Genomic DNA, 21357 nt, shown 5'->3' on the forward strand with positions numbered 1-21357 from the left:
TACACTCCCACCAGCTCTCCGGAGCAGCCCCATCTGTCAAGCTCTGCACCGTGATCCCAGCCTTCATTCCAGGGACAGGTCGGGAATTCAGAGCCACTCCCCACCCCCTGCTAACACCTTCTATGCACTGTAGGAACTGACCTGTAGGTGCATTTAGCTCACAGATGGGCAAACCTTTTGGTGTGAGGCCACGTATGGAAATTATATGGCGGGCCATGAATACTCATGAAATTCAGGGTTGGGGTGCGGGAGGGGATGAGGGCTCTGTCTTGGGGTGTGGGGCTGGGGATGAGGGGTTTGGGGTGTAGGAGGGTGCTCTGGGCTGGGACCAAGGGGTTCCGACTGTGAGAGGGGGATTAGGGATAGGGCAGGGGGTCGGGGTCTGGGAGGGGATCAGGGGTGCAGGCTCCTGGTGGCGCTTACTGGAAACAGTGACATGTCTCCCCTCAGACTCCTATGCAGAGGCGTGGCGCCAGCAAGGTGGCTCTGCACGCTGCCACGTCCGCAGGTGCCGCCCCTGCAGCTCCCACTGGCCATGGTTCCCAGCCAATGGGAGCTTTGGGGGCTGGCACGTGCAGAGCCCCCTGGCTGCCCCTACGAGTAGGAGCTGGAGAAGGGAGATGCCACATCTTCTGGGAGCCACACGGAGAGCCCACGACCCTGCTCCCCAGAAAGAGCTCGAGGGCCGGATTAAAAGGTCTGACATGCCAGTCGCAACCTGCAAGTTGTAGTTTGCCCACCCCTGATCAACCGGTTGGGGGCTTTACGAATTCAGGCTGTCATCTGCTGGAGGGAATCAGAGCTGCACCATTAGAGGAGGACTATTACTATAACTCTCCAGCCCCCTGAGCCAGCCAATCCCCCTGCTCAAAAGCCAGATCAGAGCTGAATCCACTTTGAGGGAAAATTCCTCATATCCCCTTGGTAATAGCACGTGTCTTGCTAATATTAATTATTAAGAACACTGCCTATCTCCCTGTATCTCTTTCCCACCCCCACTCTGTCCCCTGCAGAAGCCATTTGCATTGACTGGCATTAGCCACTTTACACTCTAGCCCCTCTAGCCCAGAGCTCCCCCTAGTGTTCCAAGTGTGTATTGCAGCTACTCATTTCTACTCTACATCTGGGTCCAGCCCACTGAGGTTAGAAGAATGACAAGGCTTTCTGCTTAGAAATTTGCTTTCACACACATTTATTGAAGCAGGGAGATACCTTTGTAAGACATTCAGAGAGCTGGAATCCTCCCAGAAGCAAATAATTTTGCTGTGGAGCTGCAAAGCTGCATGGCAGTTTTCCAGGCAGGAGATATTTAACTTGCAGTCAGTAGGGTTCAGAGTTAACAACCATCATTCACCAGTTAACTGCACAATGGAGCTATTAATCTAAGCTCTCACAGATGCAGATGGGGTGAAGCAGTAAAATGCTTTAATCCCCGAATTAGGGGGAATTTGCCCTTCCCAATGTGATCCCAATGCACTGCCCTCTCCCTGAGCCTGATGACAGCTGGATTCAACAGCCCTGTGGCATGACTTCCTACCAAAAGCAAGTGGTATATCCACATCACTGCTGATCATCTGAGCAGGGATGGTGGGTTGTGCCTGCACATTCAGGATGAGATAATTAATCCCAAAGCTGCTGGGAAGTAGTGGAAAGTAAGATAAATGACAGTTAGAGAACAGTCCCCTAGTGAATCCTCCCTCCAGGAGCCCAGCCCATCCCCCAGGTGTTCAGAACCATGTCCATCCCTGGAATATCTTTGGGTTTCTGCAGAGGGTTAATCCCTGATGCCACAATAGGACAGGGGCTTAGCTTTGCTTCTGATGATCTCTTTTCAGCTGGATGCACTAGACAGATAATTACAGTGGGTGGATGGATACATGGGCTGAGGGATTAGTTGCATTGCCAGCACATATTGGTTGACTGGGTGTACTTGACATTCATTGGTTGGTTGCTTGCACTGGCTACACATGTTGGTTGGACGTACATAAGGCATTAGTTTCTTGTATACACCAGAGGCACTAGATACATACACTGATTGGTTGGTTGGACGGATACATTGGATACATTGGTTGAATTGGTTGGAAGGTTGGCTGGATATGCTAAATAAATTTGTTGGTTTGCTGGTTACATTGGACAGCCTAACCACATTCATTGGTTGATTGGCTGGTTGGCTGGCTTTTTACATTGGATATGCTAGATAACATTTATTGTTTGTTTGGATGCACTGGATACATTCATTGGTTGGTGGTTAGCTGGCTGACTATGTTGGATAACATAAATGAAACAATTTGTGGGTTGGTTGGCTGACGGGTGGTTTGATGGGGTGGGGCAGATAGGTTGGAGCCATAGATATATATTTTGCTTAGTTAAATTGCATGACTGGAATCATTGGACACACTGGTCTGATGGATCTGGGATATTTTCCCAGAGGGAGCTGTGAGGATGATGGGCCCACAGGAGCAGATCGTCTCTTGTGGCATAGGAGACACCGTTCCCCGAGCAGGGGTGACAGCATGAAGCTCAGTAGTGTCAGCAGAGCGGGAGCTAGGAAATGCTCCGGGGGACAGGGAGCACTAACGATCAATGCACACACATGCCCCTCTCCGATCCCCTATCTAAGGGGCTCACCAGAAGGCCATCACCTCCTTCCCCTTGGCTGGGCTCTGCTGGGGTGGCTGGCAGACATAGTCAAAGCAGGTCCGGCCCCCGAGGTGGGGCCCACAGCGCAGGCTGTACTGGAACCAGATGCGGCCGTGGTTCAGGTAGCAGTCTTTCTGGTGGGACCCCCCAGACTCCAGCGGGATGTCGCAGCTTCCCAGCAGGTCATCGTCCCACTTGTTGTCCTCGTCCCAGACCTGGACACGGACCTTGCTGGCTTCGGTGATGCGGACGGTACTAAAGTACAAGTGGACGTTCCAGACGGGATTGTTGTTGTTCCAGATGGTGCCGGTCCGTATCTCCCTTCTCTGAAAGAAGACCTTGACAAAGGCATCTGTACCAGTAACATAGTCCCCCCACAGGCCGCTGGCCATCTTCACTGTTACCATCAGCTTCCCCAGGCCACGCTTCCGCGCGCAGCACATGGTGTTGGTCATGGTATCCTCAGGATACGCAGGAACAGGGGTCATGGGCGCTGCATTGAGTCCCTGAGAGGCAGCTTCGGGTGCAATTCCTCCACAGGGCCCTCTCATGGATGTACTCACTCACCGCCTGCCTCAGCACCTCCCGCTTGGGATTGTCCGGTGCCAGCAAGGTGTGGATGGGGTGCAGTGAATAGGACACCAGGCCAGGGCTGCCTTCGAGGCTCTCTATCCAAGCTGAGAAGAGTGTGGTGTCACTCCCGGAAAAGAGCATGTCAGTCGTGCTCTCTCCTCCCTCCACCTTCACGTGCCGCTCCCGATACGTCTCATGAAAGCTCCCCTGGACCTTCCCCTTCTTCTTCTCCTCCCACACTTGCTGTACCCAGTCTTGATCGAGCCCATTCCGATACTCATGGCCGCCTCCATACTCAAGCAGTCCTTGATCTCGTCATCAGTCAAGCTTCTGCCACTGGCCTCTCTGCAGTCAGTTCTGACACAGGATGCAGGTAGTATCCTTTCACTGCCAGCGGTTGTTGTCCACCAGATAAGCTCCCTTCCTGGCCATCATGGTCACATCGATGCCCTCCCCAACCAGGTTGTGCCCAGGCACAAAAGCTGTGTACTTCTTGCATTCGTTGACTGTACCTGTGTGACAATGCGAGGAGGCCCAAGGGAAGATGAAGAGGGGGAGGAGGATGAAGGCACCAAATCTGGGCATGGCTGATGTGATGGGTTCTCCCATCCAGGAGGGGCCGTTGGTTCTGAATGTCCCTAGAGGGAGAGACACACAGAGGTCCAGAATTAATGACAATCCAGTTGCAGGCAGTTCCGTTTAACTTTGTTGTAGAGACAGAGGCATCCACCTATCACCCATGACATCAGTCATGTTCTGAAGCACACCTATGAAAACTTTGAGATCTAGGAAGCCTGGAAGCGTTACGCAAATGACGTGATACCTCGTTTGCATGTTTGACTTTGGATTACATAATTTGCATGAATTCCCTCCCCTCCCTCTTTTCCAGGTATTGTAATCCCAGCAGTAACTACGAGGGGGGTATAGTTTCACATTCCCGCTCTAGAACATGTAATATCATAGGGGGCCACTGAAATTGCTCAGTGGAACCAATAGAAGGCAGTGCCATGTGGACAGAATCCGTGGCTGGGTCTGGCCACTAGGAGGAAGTGCGAAGCCACCCACAACCCGTGGCTTGCAAGACATTAGTCCCCCGGATGGTGGGTTTTATAGCCAGCGACACCAGCAGGAGCTTTGTCCTTGCTGGCTGTGACTGGTTTCTTTGTAGAAGCCACTGGGCCCCCTAGTGACCACAGAGTTGTGGATTTGATTATTTTTAACCACCACCAAAGGGTCATTTTCTGGAGTTTCTCATGGTCAGCATCAGACCCAGCATACAGTGCTGCCTCCTTTACACTGTGCCTGTTGGGGAAAATGGCTGGAAACCCTACCACCCTGCAGGAGATCCCGGGCCCACCTAGCCCAGTATCATGTCCCCTCCCTTTTGCCCTGCATCAGGCCCGTGGGCCCATCTAGCCTGGTATCCTGCTTCCTCCCTAAAACTCTGGAACAAACCCCAGGCCCATTTAGTCTGGTATCCTGTCCCCTTCCTTCTGCTCCAGATGCTTTGACCACCTCACCCCTCTCTTTGCGTCCCTCTCATCACTAACCACAAGGGATGCTGGGTTAAATGTAGATTTGAATTGTGTTCCACTTGGGTTGGAACTGTACAGCAATGCTGGCTGTGGGGCAGGAAAGGGTAACAGCTCTGCATCCTGTCAGGGTAGCAGGCTCGGACTGGGAGGGGACAGTAAATGTGTGAATTCGCCCCAGCATCACTGGTCAGGAAAATCACATTTGAATATTAACTGTTTGGCTCTGCTGGTGCCTCTCAATCCCCCACCCATAGAAAGGTGACCAGATGTCCCAATTTTATAGGGACAGTCCCGATATTTGGGGATTTTTTTTAATATGGGCTCCTATTCCTCCCCACCCCCATCCCGATTTTTCACACTTGCTGTCTGGTCACCTTAACCCATAGCCCCCTGCTAGCCCAGCCCTGGGGTTCCTCCCCCCTCCCCCTGCTCTGCCAGTGCTCCTCAGTCCCGACCTGCTGCCCCTCCGCTTTGTTGGGAATAGAAAATCAAACAGCCTGCAAATTGCAAGATGCCTCTGATATGAAAGATATCAACTGAGTAATTAATTATCAAAAGCTGAGTGGCAACGTGGTCTAGGGGATAGAGCATTGGATTGAGAGCAACGACTCATAAAAACATAAGAATAGCCAGACTGGGTCAGACCAAAGGTCCATCCAGCCCAGTATCCTGTCTATCGACAGTGGCCAGTGCCAAGTGCCCCAGAAGGAGTGAACCTAACAGGTAATGATCAAGTGATCTCTCTCTGGCCATCCATCTCCACCCTCTGACAAACAGAGGCTAGGGACACCATTCCTTACCCATCCTGGCTAATGGCCATTAATGGACTTAACCTCCATGAATTTATCCAGTTCTCTTTTAAACCCTGTTATAGTCCTAGCCTTCACAACCTCCTCAGGCAAGGAGTTCCACACGTTGACTGTGCGCTGTGTGAAGAAGAACTTTCTTTTATTTGTTTTAAACCTGCTGCCCATTAATTTCATTTGTCCCTAGTTCTTATGTTATGGGGTCAAGTAAATAACATTTTCTTCTTCATTTTCTCCACACCACTTATGATTCTATATACCTCTACCATATCCCCCCTTCCTCTCCTCTTTTCCAAGATGAAAAGTCCCAGCCTCTTTTATCTCTCCTCATATGGGACCCGTTCCAAACCCCTAATCTTTTTAGTTGCCCTTCTCTGAACCTTTTCTAATGCTAGTGTATCTTTTTTGAGATGAGGAGACCACATCTGTACGCAGTATTCGAGATGTGGGTGTACCATGGATTTGTATAAGGGCAATAAGATATTCTCCATCTTATTCTCTATCCCTTTTTAAATGATTCCTAACATCCTGTTTGCTTTTTTGACTGCCGCTGCAAACTGCATGGACATCTTCAGAGAACTATCCATGATAACTCCAAGATCTCTTTCCTGATTTGTTGTAGCTAAATTACCCCCATCATATTGTAAGTATAGTTGGGGTTATTTTTTCCAATATGCATTATTTTACATTTATCCACTGTGATGGGGCAAGGCCAGATGGCTATAGAAAAGTAGTCTTATTGGGATCCGGGAAGTGGGCGGGCGAAGCCCGTCCACCGCTAAAGGATCCCCCCCAGCCTAAAAGGGGTATCCACAGGACCTAGATACCCAAAGGATTCCGGGGGACAACTAATGAAATAACAGGGACAGGAGTGCGGTCAAAGGGTCAAACGAAGGGAACCGGATGGGGACACCGAGCAGAGAACCCCGGACAGCACCCACTGCTCCTCAAAGGCGTCAAGGGAGTCAGAGGACGCCGCTCAGAGGAACTCTGCCCGGATACGTGAACGGACCGAGGATCGGAAATAGGCCCCACAGTCACAGGAGACTCCATCGGCCAACCTCCTCACTCTGGTTTTATAGATGGCCATTTTAGCTAGGGCCAGGAGGAGGGTTACCAGGAAATCCCGTGACTTTGTGGGGCCACGGATAGGGAGTGCATAAAGGAGAAGGTGAGGGGAGAAGTGCAACCAAAAACGTAATAAAATATTGGTGAGGAGCCGGAATAGGGGCTGCAGCCTGGCACACTCCAGGTATACATGTGCCAGGGTATCCCTCACGCCGCAAAAGGGGCAGGTGTCTGGGATTGAAGTGAACCGCGCCAAGTACACGCCCGTGCTCACGGCTCCATGAAGGAGCCGCCAACTGACATCCCCGGTGGGCCTTGGCACTAAGGTGGAATATAGGCTGGCCCACCGGGGCTCCTCACCCTCCAAAGGTGGCAGGAAGTCCCGCCATTTTGTATCGGGGCGGGACACGAGGGTGCGGGCGTGAAGGGTGTGGAGCACGAGCGTATAGAGATGTTTCCTTGGCGCGGTTTGAAAGCAGACCGGCTGCATCTCGTGCAGCCTGCTTCTGGTGAAGGGGTGAAGGGGTCGGTTGGGTCCACGGGGCAGGGGTCCAATTAAAAGGTCCGGTGGGCCTGGGGTAGCGGGTGGGCGGGGCGTGCCCTCGTGCAGGACCCAGTCGAGATAAACCCGAGCAGTGGGCGGCAAAGCGGCCTTCACCTCCTGAACTATGCGCCGGGGAGTACAAGGTCTGGAAAGCTCCATGCGCTGAGCGAAGGTCAGGGGATCCAGCCAGTCTCCCTGGTCATAGTCCAGGAGGTCTCTGACTCTTGTGACCTCTGCCAGGACCAACCTCTGGCGCACTGAGTGGGACTCCGCCACCTGCACACGGAGCTGGGGGTTGTGTAGCAGGGGCTCCGCGAGGAGATCTGCTCCCTCGATGGCCACCACGGACCTGATTGTTGAAAAGAGTTTCCAGGTCCGGAGGAGGTCCTGGTAGAAGACTGGCAGCCCGGAGAGGTCTCGCGGAAGACCTCTCGGATGGAGATAAAGGAGCTGCTGGTCGTATCGGAGCCCTCGGAAGCGGCGCAGGAAGGCGTGCACCAGTATGCTCCAAGCCGGACTACCTGCACCATAAAGGAGCCTCTGCAGGGTCTGGAGGCGGAAGATATGGACCTGAGTAGGCAGACATTTTAGGCCCTGCCCTCCCTCCTCCAGAGGTAGATGGAGAACCCCTGCAGGGACTCAGTGCAATCCTGACCAAAAGAACTCCAGAATTGATGTCCGGAGATTGGCCAGGAAACCCGGGGCTGGGACCAGGGTGTTGAGCCGGTACCAGAGCATGGACAGGACTAGTTGATTAAGCACCAGCGCTCTCCCTCGAAGGGAGAGGCACCGGAGTAGTCCTGTCCATTTCCGGAGCCGCTCTATCACCCCGCCCTCTAAACAGGCACCTCTGCCAGTTCTCCGGTGGAGAGGGATGCGTGGCAGAAAGGTAAACGCCCAGATAGAGCAGTGGACCCGTGCTCCACCGGATGGCCTGAAGCGCGGGTGGGAGGGACATCGCCTGCCGCCAGTCCCCTACCACCAAGCCTGAGCTCTTGACCCAGTTGACCCGCGTGGAGGAGGCTGCCGAATAGATGGCCTGGCAAGCCTCCACCTGCGCCAAGTTGCCCGGGTCCTGGACCACGAGGAGCATGTCATCAGCGTACGCCGACAGGACCAGCCGCAGCTCCGGCTTCCGCAGCACCAACCCTGTCAACCTCCTTCGGAGGAGACATAGGAAGGGCTCGATCGCCAGAGCGTACAGCTGGCCCGAGAGGGGGCACCCCTGCCGTACTCATCGCCCGAAGCTGACTGGTTTGGTCAGGGTCCAGTTGAGCCTGACCAAACACTCTGCGGAAGCGTACAGCACCTGGAGAAAACTCACAAACCTGGGTCCAAAGCCAAACGCTTGCAGAGTGCTCAGGAGATACCCATGATCCACCCTGTCAAACGCCTTTTCCTGATCTAAGGACAGGAGGGCGAACGACAGACCATCCCTACACCCGAGTTCCAAAAGGTCCCGGACCAGATATAGGTTGTCGAAGATGCTGCGGCCCGGGATGGTGTAGGTCTGGTCTGGGTGGCCCACGTCCGCCAGCACGGACCCTAGCCGCAGCGAGATGGCTTTTGCGACGACTTTGTAGTCCGTGCTGAGGAGCGAGATGGGATGCCAATTTCGTAAATGGCAGAGGTCCCCCTTCTTCGGCAATAAGGCCAGCATGGCTCGCCTACACGAAAGAGGGAGGACCCCACTCTACAAAGACTCGGCCCAGACGGTGACTAGGTCTGGGCCCAGAACACGCGGTAGAACTCCACGGTCAGCCCGTCCATGCCCGGAGATTTATTGGTGGGCATGTGACGGAGGGCTTCCGAGAACTCGGCCAGAGTGAGAGGCAGCTCTAGCCAGTCTCGGTCGCCCACGCTGACCGTCGGGAGCTCCTCCCACAGCACTCTGCAAGCGTTAGGATCGGTTGGATCCGGGGAGAATAGGCTTGCGTAGAAGGCTCTCGCCCTCTCGCACATCTCCACCGGATCCGTGAGGGGGGTGCCATCTTCTGCCAGTAGGCAGATGATATGTTTCTTAGCCCCCCTCTTTTTTTCCAGGGCATAGAAGAAGCGGGAGCCGCAATCCATCTCCCGAAGGAGACGGATGCGGGATCGAACAAAGGCACCCCGGGCCCGATGGTCCTCGAGGCTCCGGAGCTCCTCCCGCTTCTCCCGGCACGCTCCGCAGAGGGGTGGATCCTCGGGGCTGGCGGCCAGACGCCTCTCCAGCTCTAAGACCTCCCGTTCCAACTGCTCTATCGCCGCATCCCTCTGTCGGCTGGCGCCCCGGGTGTAGTCACGGCAAAAGAGCCGGGCGCGCACCTTCCCTAGGTCCCACCACCATCGTGCCGAGGGAAAGGCATGCCGCTGCCCTCGCCAGGCCAGCCAGAACTCCCGGAAGGACGCCACGAAGCCTGCATCCTCCAGCAAGCTATTGTTAAAATGCCAATAGGCCGGCCCCGGCCTCTCCGCGCAGAGGGAGGCTGTCATGGTGGCTATATGATGGTCAGAAAATGGGGCCAGCCGGATGCTGGAGGAGTGGGCTCGTGAAAGATGAAAGCGTGATAAATAAATGCGGTCCAACCGGGAGAGGCGCGACCGATGGGCCTCCACCCGGACAAAGGTGAACGTGGAAGTGTCATCCGGGTGGTGGTCGCGCCAGACGTCCACCAGGGAGTGGTGTTCGACTATCTCCTGGAGGACGGCGACTGCGGCCGGACTCTGCTTGGTCCCCGAGTGGTCCCGCTCCTCAAGGGTCATGTTAAAGTCCCCTCCCAGGACCAGGCACTCCTGAAGATCCAAGGTGCCGAGGAAGGCGGACGCCTGCTGATAGAATTGCAGCCGCTCCGGGCTCTCTGCTGGGGCATAGATGTTGATGAGGTTGACTACGAGCCCCTCCATGCGGACCCGGAGGTGCAGCAGGTGACCCGGCACAGCCTCGGCAACCCCCAGCACCTCGGGCTGTAGGTCAGGGGAGAACAGGGTCGCCACTCCAGCCGTACGAACTGTGAGATGGCTAAAGTAGACCCTGTCCCCCCAATCCAGCCGCCAGCTGTCTTCGGCCCATATGGGTCTCCTGCAGGAAAACCACAGAGTACCTCCCCTCCCGAAGGAAGGAGAGCACCTGGGACCTGCGGAGACCCATCCTACAGCTGCGGGTGTTCAATGTTGCGATGGTAAGAGGTGCCATGAGGAGGGCTGGGGGGGATCCTCGCCGGCAGGGATGCTCGTGGCTCCCGGCGGGCCACGCAGCAGTCCGTGACCTACCCCGTAGGTGAGTAAGGAGTCACGGAAGAGGCAGACCCGCTGATAGGCCGCGGCGCCCTGCCTCCCGGTCCTTTTACCCTCCCCCATGAGGGCCCTTGCTGCCCGGAGGATTTGATTAAAGTCCCCCTATCGCTGGAGGGCAAGCTGGACTTTGTTGCGGGAGCCACGGATGTCTTCTAGAAACTCCCGCAACTCCTCTCGCAGCGCATGGGGGGCTGGGGTTACGGTCTGGTTACTCCCCGACGGGGCCCTTGGTACAGCCCCGTGGGCCACCGAGACGGGCAGACAGGGTGCGGATCCCCAACGGGGCTCCTGATGGGTTGGCCTGAATGCTGGGGCGATAGGGGGCGGCGGAGGGAGGATAGCAGCCCCTGGTGGGTCGGGACGGGCAAACACAAACGCCGCTCCCTGGGAGTCATCTGTTGGAAAAGGGAAGGAGACAGCCCCAGGGGCGGCAATAACATCTCGGGAGGTGGACGGGATAGGGGCAGGGGCAGGGTTAGAGGTGAGATTTTGGGTGGGGAGAGGGCTTTCAGTGATGCCAGGCGCAAGCTCTATGCTGGATTTGGCAGCCACGGCACCAGGAGGTGGACTCTCTTCTGTAGGGTCCTCTCCCTGGAAGGAGGTCGAATGCTCCTCACCAGCGAGGGATGCCCCTGGTGGCTCAGGTTCCAGCCGCGTGGCACTGGCCGTCGCCTCAACAGGCTCGGCGGCTCTCAGCGGGGTGCCCTCTGCAGCCGGGTTGATGGAGGAGTCCAGGGGCTCCTCGGAGGTGGGAGCGGAAGCAACGGTTAGGGGGAAGGAATATGGGGAAAGGGGGGCTGGAGTGAGGTCGCCCTGATCGAGGCCCGATGGCATAGGATCATCCTCCCCCTGGGTGACCGGGGTCAGACCCAAGGCCTCGATCTCCTCATATATAGACGGGAAATTGTTTTCCGCTACCCCGGGATTCTCCCCGCCTGCACCTGATGCGACGATTGCTTCAGGGCACACTGGCGTTTCAGATGGCGCCTCGGGGGTCTTGGAGGAGAGGGACTCCCATGGAGGGGAGATACCACCTTCCAGTGCTGCCACGTCTTCCCCAGCCGGCTCTGGTGGACGGAAACACACCCATGGGTAGAGCGGAAGGCTCGGCATCAGTGCCCCCCTTCCTGGTCTTCCGGGGGGCCTCCGCGTCAGATGGGAGGAGCGGAGCTCGAGCCTTCCGCTTGCCCCGCTTCCCCTGGACTAGGGCCCAGCCCTCCATGGCATCATTCGGGGGCTGGCTAGCAGGGGTTGTGTCAGGGGGCAGAGGCGATGGCTCAGGGACTCGAGGGGATAATGGTGGGGCAGCACAAGGGAGGGAAGATTCCCCTTGGGGCGGGTCCTCTCCCATGCCCGGCGGTGTCCCTGCCGCACCCTCCTCCACAGGCCTCGCCAGATTGCAAGCAGCGGGGGCGGGGTTCTCCCACTCATCTGAGCATAGTGGGGGAGGTGCCCCTTGGGCCCAAGCGGGAGCAATGGTGGACTGGGAAGGAGGAAGGGTGGTTTTGGGCGCCGGGCAGCCAGGGGCGCCGGCGATGACAGGGCCAGTGCCCTGCGGGTGCTCGGGGTCCCGGATGACCCTCCTTGCCGGGCCAAGGGGCAGTCCCTCCGGACGTGCCCCATCGCCCGGCAGAGGTAGCACCGGGCCTCCCCCGTGGAATAATGCACCCGGTAATGGGCCCCGTGGTAGGGGACTAGGAGGGACCCCTCCAGCGCCTCTCCGTCATGCGCCGCCGGCGGCAGTTGAAGCTGCACTTGCCGGTGGAAGGAGAGGACGTGATGGAGGGTGGGGTCTTTGCAGCCCAACGGGAGAGGGCTGATGACAGAGATGGGCTTCCCCAAGGTAGAGAGGGCGGGTAACAGGGCGGCATTGGGGAGAAAGGGAGGGACAGAGGTCAGGACCAGGCGGACGCCCAGGTCCTCTAGCGGCTCTAAGGGGACGAACACGCCCCCCACCGCCAGGCCCTTCTCCACCGCCTCCTGGGTGGTGGCCTCCGATGCTAAGAAGAAGACGACCTTGCCATACATTTTGGAGGCCGCCACAATGGCCGTGGGCCCCACCACCCTCGCCAACGCCCGCACATAGGTCTCCACGTGGGGTGAGGCGGGCACCAGGAGGCAACGGACGCCGTGCTTCCTGGTCATGGTGGGAAAGGGGCCCCGGCCACTATAGATGGTAGTGGAGGCGGTGAGCTGGAGAAATGATGTAGCGGCAGGCAGGGGGGCTGCCGCCACCTGGGCGTACGCCCTGGGGGCCAGGGGAGGGACACCCGCAGAGGTGGTGGAGGGAACAGCGGGGAGGGGCGCCCCAGCGGGAGATGGGGCCTGGGCATTGGGGGCAGCCCCTGCCATGGAGGGCCTGGTCTTCTTAGCAGGCCCTTCCCTTTCTTCTTCCTCTGGCCCCTCCCGCCGGCTGGGGGGGCTCCCCCCGAATCTGAGGGGGTGAGGGACGTGGCAGCAGTGGAGGTCACCCCGGTGCCCGTCGCTGCTGGTGCCCCAGCGGGGCGGTAGCAGATGGTTCGGCGGCAGAGGTGGAGGCTTGGGGGGGTGACAGAGGGGTAGGCGGGGGAGGGGCAGCTTGGGCTGCTGGAGGGGTCCCACCTGTCTCATTCCCCTCCATCATGAGCAAGGAGGAAAGGGGGGACACCAGAAGGAGGAGGGGAGAGGGGAAGCAGGTCGACCACTCCTCCCCGCTAGGCTGCAGGCAGGGGAGGAGGGCGCCAAAAGGGGTGGGCTGGACGGGGGGCAATCAGGGGTTAGGGGTCAGTCACCGACACAAGGTGGAATTCCGGCTCCTCTTGGTGCACTAGGGGAGGGGGTGATACAACAACATTGGGGGTGCAGTGAAGAGGGTTGCAACTAAAATGGGGAATTGCACAAGCGCATGGGAGGGGTCATGGGCACACGGAGCGAGGGGCTAAGTGGTCTGGAGGTAGAACAGGGAAATCAAGGGGCTAGCTTCAGAGGCTGGGGCGGGGCAAACAAACAAAGGCTGCAGAAGGAAATGGGCGGGGCAGGCAAACAAACTGAAGCTAGTATGGGGGGCTGGGACAAAAGTGGGGGCAAAGCTACAAGTGGCAAATGGGGCAGGTAGTAAAGGGCAAGCTGGGGGGTAGACAGTCTGCGGGGGGGCACGTGCACCCACGTGCACTTGCACAATGTCTGTTTAGGCTGGCTGCTGCTTCTGGCCCAAAGGGTGGAAATAGGGCGTGGCAAGCCAAGCAAGCAGCTGAGTCCAGAGGCAGATGGTATACAGCCAGTGGGGGTGGTGGAGGGGGCAGTGGTGGTTGTAGTAGTGGTGGGGGTTGGGAGGACACACAGATGGATTGGGGGGCAGCTCCACGCCACATGCCGTGTCACTGGAAACACAGTCAAGACCCCCACCACAAGAGCACAGTTTGAAAATTACTCAGTCTTAGGCCCCCTCCACGGTGGTCTGCAAAGTCTCCAGGTGCTCCCCCACTGGTAGATGGTCCCCTTCTCCTCCTCCTCGGGCTTCAGCAGCTCCAGCCAGCAGACTCCACAGCAGCAGCAGCTCCAGGAACTCCAGGTGGTGGTCCAGGCAGGCAGAAAGGACCCTTCTCAGGTGGTGGTGGTGGTGGTGGTGTCCACAACAGCAGTGGCTGGGGTCCCTCACTCCTTCTCTCTGGGGAGTGGGCTAGCAGCCCCCCCCCAAGGCTGCAGTTGCAGCAGTAGCAGCACCTGAGAGTGGGGGGTCCAGCAACCAGGTAGCAGAGAATGGGGGGTGTTTGGCCCAGCCAGGGGAGCAGCTGGAGCAGCAGGGAGAGCTGAGGGCCCAGCAGCAGCAAGAGTAGCAGCTTCCCACGTCCCTCCAAGCTAGAAGGCTATGGGAGAGCAGTGGGAGAGAGAGAGATTGATTCGCTCCAGGCTAAACTAATCCCTGGTACCAGGGTAAGTGAAATGGCAACTGCTCCAGGTCAATTAAGACACCTGGGGCCAATTAAGAACTTTCTTAAGAACAATTAAGAAGGCAGGGACAAGGCTAGGTTGATTGGGACACCTGAAGCCAATCAGGGGCTGGCTGAAACTAGTTAAAAGCCTCCCAGTCAGTCAGGTGGGGGTGCATGTCAGGAGCTGTGGGAGGAAGTTGCGCGGTTGGAGAGACCGAGTAGTACACACCATATCAGGCACAAGGAAGGAGGCCCTGAGGTAAGGGTGAAGTGGAACTTGAGGAAGTGAGGGCTGCTGTGGGGAAAGTAGCCCAGGGAATTGTACATGTCATGTTTCTAAAAGGTCAGCTACCATAGCTGATACTATTAGGGTCCCTGGGTTGGAGCTGTCATAGAGGGTGGGCCCGGGCTCCCCCCCACCTTTGCCCCCTGATTAATCACTGAGTCTGAGAGACAACAGAGACTGTGCAAGGAAGGATAACTTCTCCTCACCTCCCTCGCTGGCTTATGATGAAAATGTCTCAGTAGACTGTGACCCTTGTCTCTAGAGAGAGAAGGGTTACGTGCAGGGTCACAGTGAGCCTCTGAGGCTAGCGAAATCTGCCAGGAAGTGCAGGACCCATGGAGGCAAGGACAGAGCTTTGTCACACCACATTAAATTTCATTTGCCATTTTGTTGCCCAATCACTTAGTTTTGTGAGATCTTTTTGAAGTTCTTCACAGTCTGCTTTGGTCTTAACCATCTTGAGCAGTTTAGCGTCATCTGGAAACTTTGCCACCTCACTGTTTACCCCTTTCTCCAGATCATTTATGAATAAGTTGAATAGGATTGGTCCTAGGACTGACCCTTGGGGACACCACTAGTTACCTCTCTCCAGTCTGAAAATTTACCATTTATTCCTACCCTTTGTTCCCTGTCTTTTAACCAGTTCTAAATGCATGAAAGGATCTTCCCTCTTATCCCATGATAACTTAATTTACGTAACAGCCTTTGGTGAGGGACCTTGTCAAAGGCTTTCTGGAAATCTAAGTACACTATGTCCACTGGATCCTCCTTGTCCACATGTTTGTTGACCCCTTCAAAGAACTCTAATTGATTAGTAAGACATGATTTCCCTTTACAGAAACCATGTTGACTTTTGCCCAATAATTTATGTTCTTCTATGTGTCTGACAATTTTATTCTTTACTATTGTTTCAACTAATTTGCCCAGTACTGATGTTAGACTTATCGGTCTGCAATTGCTGGGATCACTTCTAGAGCCCATTTTAAATATTGGCGTTACATTAGCTATCTTCCAGTCATTGAGTACAGAAGCTGATTTAAAGGACAGGTTACAAACCATAGTTAATAGTTCCGCAATTTCACATTTGAGTTCTTTCAGAACTCTTGGGCAAATGCCATCTGGTCCCAGTGACTTGTTACTGTTCAGTTTATCAATTAATTCCAAAACCTCCTCTAATGACACTTCAATCTATGACAATTCCTCAGATTTGTCACCCACAAAGGATGGATCAGGTTTGGGAATTTCCCACATCCTCAGCCGTGAAGACTGAAGCAAAGAATTCATTTAGTTTCTCCACAGTGACTTTGTCATCTTTAAGTGCTCCTTTTGTATCTTGATGATGCAGGGGCCCCACTGGTTGTTTAGCAAGCTTCCTGCTTCTGATGTATTTAAAAAACACTTTGTTATTACCTTTTGAGTTTTTGGCTAGCTGTTCTTCAAATTCCTTTTTGGCTTTTCTTATTACATTTTGACACTTAATTTGGCAGTGTTTATGCTCCTTTCTATTTACCTCACTAGGATTTGACTTCCACTTTTTAAAAGATGCCTTTTTATCTCTCACTGCTTTTTTTACAGGGTTGTTAAGCCACGGTGGCTCTTTTTTAGTTCTTTTACTGTGTTTTTTAATTTGGGGTATATATTTAAATTGGGCCTCTATTATGGTGTCTTTGAAAAGTGTCCATGCAGCTTGCAGGAATTTCACTCTAGTCACTGTTTCAGAGTAGCAGCTGTGTTAGTCTGTATCCACAAAAAGAACAGGAGTACTTGTGGCACCTTAGAGACTAACAAATTTATTTGAACATAAGCTTTCGTGAGCTACAGCTCACTTCATACCTTTTAATTTCTGTTTAACTAATCTCCTCATTTTTGCAAAGTTCCCCTTTCTGAAATTAAATGCCACTGTGTTAGGCTGCTGAGGTGTTCTTCCCACCACAGGAATGTTAAATGTTAAATGTTATTAAATGTTATTATTATTATTATATTATGGTCACTATTTCCAAGCCAAGTGGGGTCGAGTGGGTTAAAGCCGGGGGGCTGGGGACCAGGATGCCTGGGTGTGACTCTCTGTATCTCGGGGGAACAGTCTGCACCCCCATGTGCATGCTTATAATATGATTGTGTGGTATCCAATGCAAAATTTGTCATGTCGGGTGTCTTCGGAATGCTCATGATGCACCGAGCATTGTTGTTATAGTACTGTTATAGGTTGTAATTTCATGTATATAATTATGAGGCTAAAAATGTGTCCTCATGGCTTAAAACAAGCCCAGTCAAAACTCTCCAGGAACAGAGGGGCAGTTCACACACCTCATCAGGGCATGTATGGGACAAACCCAGCCCAGCCTCTCAAGAACAAAGGACACTGGCCTAGGCAGCAAGAAAGGATCTGCTGGACTCTCGAATGAGTCACCTCCCTTCCCCTTGGTCAGTTTGGGACTACGATGAGGTAATGCTCACCTGACTCTGAAGTGGGGGGTGCAAAGCCAAGGGATGAAAGGACATGATAAAAGGGAGAGATGTTTGTCATACTGGCTCTCTCTTCCACCTATATCTACAGACACCACCACAAAGGGACTGAAGCACTGATCAAAGGGGAGAGCCTGGCTGAAGAGCAACCAGCCAGCCTGTGGTGAGAAGCATCTAGGCTAATAAGAGCACTGAAAGTTTTAAGATAAGCTTAGAATGTGTTTTGCTTTTATTTCATTTGACCAAATCTGATTTCTTGTGCTTTGACTTTTTATCATATAAAATCTATTTTTTGTAGTTAATAAATTTGTTTATTTATTCTACCCAAAGCAGTGTCAGAGATTCCCCTTGGGATAACAAGACTGGTAAATATCAATTTCTTTGTTAAATTGATGAACTCATATAAACTTGCAGCATCCAGCGGGCATAACTGGACACCACAAGATGGAGGTTCCTAGGGTTGTGTCTGGGACCGGAGATATTGGCTAGTGCCATTTGGTTGCACAATCCAAGCAGAAGCTGGCCAAAAGTGCTCACTCACGTAACTGGGAGCAGCTTACATGCTAGAGGCTGTGTGTGAACAGCCCAGGCATGGGTGTTCTCACAACAGAGCAGGGTAAGGCTGTCTCCCAGAGTCGAGGATTGGAGTGACCTAGCAGATCATCAGTCCAGATAACACCAGGGGAATGTCACACCAGGTTTTATCCAGAGCCCTGGGAGTAGAGTGGGGTTTAGTGGGTGAGAGCCGTGGGGGGCTGGGAGCCCTGATCTTGGTTGAGGTCTGTGCAATACCCACTGTGATGGGGACTCCAATCTCACTTGGGGTCTAATAAGTGCCCAGCGCAATGGGGTCCCCAGTCTTGGTTGGGGTGGGGGCAAGGGAGGGGGTTGTGCACTGCCTAGAGTGATGGAAGCCCTGATCTCAATTGGGGTCTAAGCATTGCCCAGCGTGATGGGGTCCCCAATCTCATTCGGGGTCTGTGCAGTGTCTGGCATGATGAGATCCCTGATCTTGGCTGGGATCTGAGCAGCACCCGGCACAAGGGATCCCTGATGATGGCCACAGTTTGAGCACACCCACCCATCACTCACCTGTCTCAGGAGCTGAGCTGTTCTGTCATGAGCCCTACCGGCGGCCAGGGCTGGTCTGTGTCGCTGTTCAGAGAGACACACTTTGAAGATGGATCAAGGCACCAAAAACAGTCTCCTGGGGTTCTTCTCACTGTCTCACTCCTCATCATGCTCCACCCAGTGTTGAGCTCCTGCCCCCTTTCATACCCCCAGCCACAGCCAGCTGGGTGTGAAGCTGTGGCTGGCATATGTTCCACCACTGGGGTGGATCAAACGTGACTCCCGTGGGTCCCCATCCAGGGTGTGAGGAGATAGACAGGCTGCAGGGGAACCTGTAGTGAAAGAAGCCCTGAACAGGGACATTGGGGGGCAGCACTGTCTTCTGGGGGAAGTGTGCCCCCTGCTGAGCCCCTATCCTGCAGCAAAACACCCCTAGTGCCGCACTGTAGCCAGCCCCTAGTGCCTCAGGGACCCAACTATAAATGCAGAGCAACCACACTGATGCCAATGGAATCAGGCCTGGATTCTGATCCCTGGGTAAATCTGGATCAAGCCCGATGCCCTGGTCCTGTGGGGTAGACTGTGGTGGGAGTGGGGAAATGGGGCACTGAGGGCAGGGGTGGAAGGGAGATGGCCCTGGGTTGCTGTAGAGCAGGTCTGAGGTTTCCTTCTCTCTCTGTTCCCACGTGTTTTGTTCTATCCACGCTTTCATCCCCTGCTCCCATGGTAGCCCTTGTGTGCCCCCCATCAGAGGATTCTGTCACTCCAACCCATGGCTGGTATGACCCCATCCTCCTGCACCCCCATTATGTTGCCAGAGGTCCTCCCACTGCCTAAACTCCACATTTATCTTGCCAGGGGTCACCTCACTGCCTGAACCCCCCATTATTCTGCCAGGGTTCCCCCTCACTTCATCCCAGGCTGCCCCCTGCTTTTCTCTCTCCTGATCCCTCATGCATTTACAAGCTGGGGAAGGAGGTATGCTACTCTGTATCTCAAAATAGCACCTGGGAACCACTGTGTTATGACTGAGAGGTTTTGTACAATACATGCCTTGTGAGATATCATTGAAGAAGTCGTGATCTGTTGAATATGAATATCCTGTTGAATGGTGAGTGCTATCGTTCTAAGTGAAGTTATCAAGTATTGCTATGTTTGCTTTTGAAACATGGTAAGTGGGAAATGCCTTTCAGTGGTAACAAAGGCATAACAAACAAGACACATTTATATGAGAATGGGCCAGACCCCTGGTGATGGCCCATCAAGAAGAATCCAGACTCCCAGTGACATCACCACTTGGCTTCTCCCCTCCCCATCTCAAAATCATTGGGAAGACAAAGACTTTTAACTGGAGAGATTGGTCCCAGGTTGAGAAGGGAATCCAGCCTGTGCATAGAGAACTGTCAACTGCCTGGAACACCCATTGGGGTGAGAAAAGTTCTTGGATTCAAATCTTCTAAATTTAACAGACTAAGAAATTTAGACTGCCGTTCTATTTTTATTTATTGTTTAACCAACTTTGACCTCTGTGTCTAACATTTCTAATCACCTAAAATCTATCTTTCTGTAGTTAATAAACTGACTTTAACATTTTATCCTTACCAGTGAGTTTGCTTAGAGGGTTTTGGGAATCGACTCAAGTTACAAAGGCTGGCGCATATCCACTTTCCTTTGACAAAGTGGCAAACAAATTAATGAGCTTGAATGGTACATTTCTGGGGTGCAAGGCTCGAGGAGATTTGCTGGTATCTGTCTCTGTATAATTAGAGCATTCATGCAATTTAGCTGGGTGTCCCCTTGCCTATTGTTGGCAGAGTGACCTCAGCGCCTGAAAGGGTTTTGCTGCTTGTGACTGGCAAAGCATTGTTAGAGACAGCCCAGGTTGGAGAGTTAAGGGGGCACAGCGGCACCCCAGTTTGAGTTTCTATCTTGGGGATCCAGTCACAGGAGGCCTATCAGAGGCATGGGGAATAAATTGCTTTGGGGTTTGCTTTCCCAGCCAGCTTAAAGTATGGCCCAGGGTGCTGTAGCAACTACCTGATTCATACTCTACCTCTCCTAGCCCCAGGGCACTGAGGTATGGGGAAGGGCTAGGGCCAGGGGGCAGTGGATTGGAGGTGGGCCATGCCAGATAGGGCCATTTACTCTGCAGGGACTTGCTCTGAAGCCACTGGGTGTGCGGCAGGGCAGAAGGCGGCTATGGAAAGATCCTCTCCTGTCCACCATGCATCACAGCAGCACTCCCACGGGCTCTCCAGAGCCGCCCCACCTCTCAGCCTCTGCACCAGGATCCCAGGCTTCATTCCAGGGGCAGATCAGGAGCTCATCCCCCAGCTCCCCAGCAAACACCTTCCTCGCTCTGTCAGAACTGACCTGCGAGATGGATTTAGCTGATCAACCGGCTCGGGGCGGCACGAGTCCCAGGCTGCCACCTGCTGGCAGGAATCGGAGCTGCACCATTGGAGGAGGACTATTACTCTAATTCCCCAGTCCCCGCAGCCAGCCATGTCATGGGGCCAGATCAGAACCAGTGCCCCCTAGAGGGGAAAGGCCCCATGTCCCATTCCCCAGCCCCCTGAGCCAGCCAATCCCCCTGCCCTAGAGCCAGATCAGAGTAGAATCCCCTTAGAAGGATACTTTCTCGTATCCGCTCCTGGATCCCTTGGCAATAGCAGTGTCTTGTAAAAATCATCTGTGGGATATTAATACCCCCTAATAATACTGCCCATCTCCCTGTATCTCTTTCCCACCCACCCCACTCTGTGCCCGACAGAAGCCATTTGCTTTGACTGGCGTTAGCCACATTACACTCTATTCACCGTTTCAGCAAATTCATCCAGCTGTCTAGCTCCCCTGTCTTGCCAGGCCTCACTCCCCTCTAGCCCAGTGCTCCCCCGAGTGTTCCCAAGAGTGTATTGCAGCCACTCATTTCTACTCTACATCAGGGTACAACCCACTGAGGCTAGAAGAATGACAAGGCTTTCTGCTTACAAATTTGCTTTCATAAATGTTCACTGAAGCAGGGAGATACATTTGCAAGAATTCAGAGAGCTGGAATCATCCCAGAAGCAAATCATTTTGCAGTGGTGCTGCAAATCTGCATGTCAGTTTTCCAGGCTGGAGATATTTAACTTGCAATCAGTAGGGTTCAGAATTAACCCCCCTTCATCAGTGAGGTACA

The 21357-nt window shown here is 54.2% G+C and overlaps 2 protein-coding genes across 3 annotated transcripts in view; both read right to left on the minus strand.

Moving 5' to 3' along the window:
* Positions 1-21357, minus strand: part of LOC119856804 (perforin-1-like) — a 106583-nt gene that overhangs the window by 10195 nt on the left and 75031 nt on the right. The window lies entirely within an intron of this gene.
* LOC119856806 (perforin-1-like) overlaps positions 1167-21357 on the minus strand; it is a 70676-nt gene continuing 50485 nt past the window's right edge. Inside the window, exon 4 of one of the 2 annotated variants that reach the window (XM_043517170.1) lies at positions 1167-2855. In XM_043517170.1, the coding sequence (XP_043373105.1) occupies positions 2625-2855 (231 nt within the window). In that variant the 3' untranslated portion in view covers positions 1167-2624. The remainder of the gene's footprint in view (positions 2856-21357) is intronic. The other variant, XM_043517172.1, reaches the window with a different exon arrangement.

Source organism: Dermochelys coriacea, chromosome 6 (genome assembly GCF_009764565.3).
Source record: "Dermochelys coriacea isolate rDerCor1 chromosome 6, rDerCor1.pri.v4, whole genome shotgun sequence".
NCBI classification, from domain to species: domain Eukaryota; kingdom Metazoa; phylum Chordata; order Testudines; family Dermochelyidae; genus Dermochelys; species Dermochelys coriacea.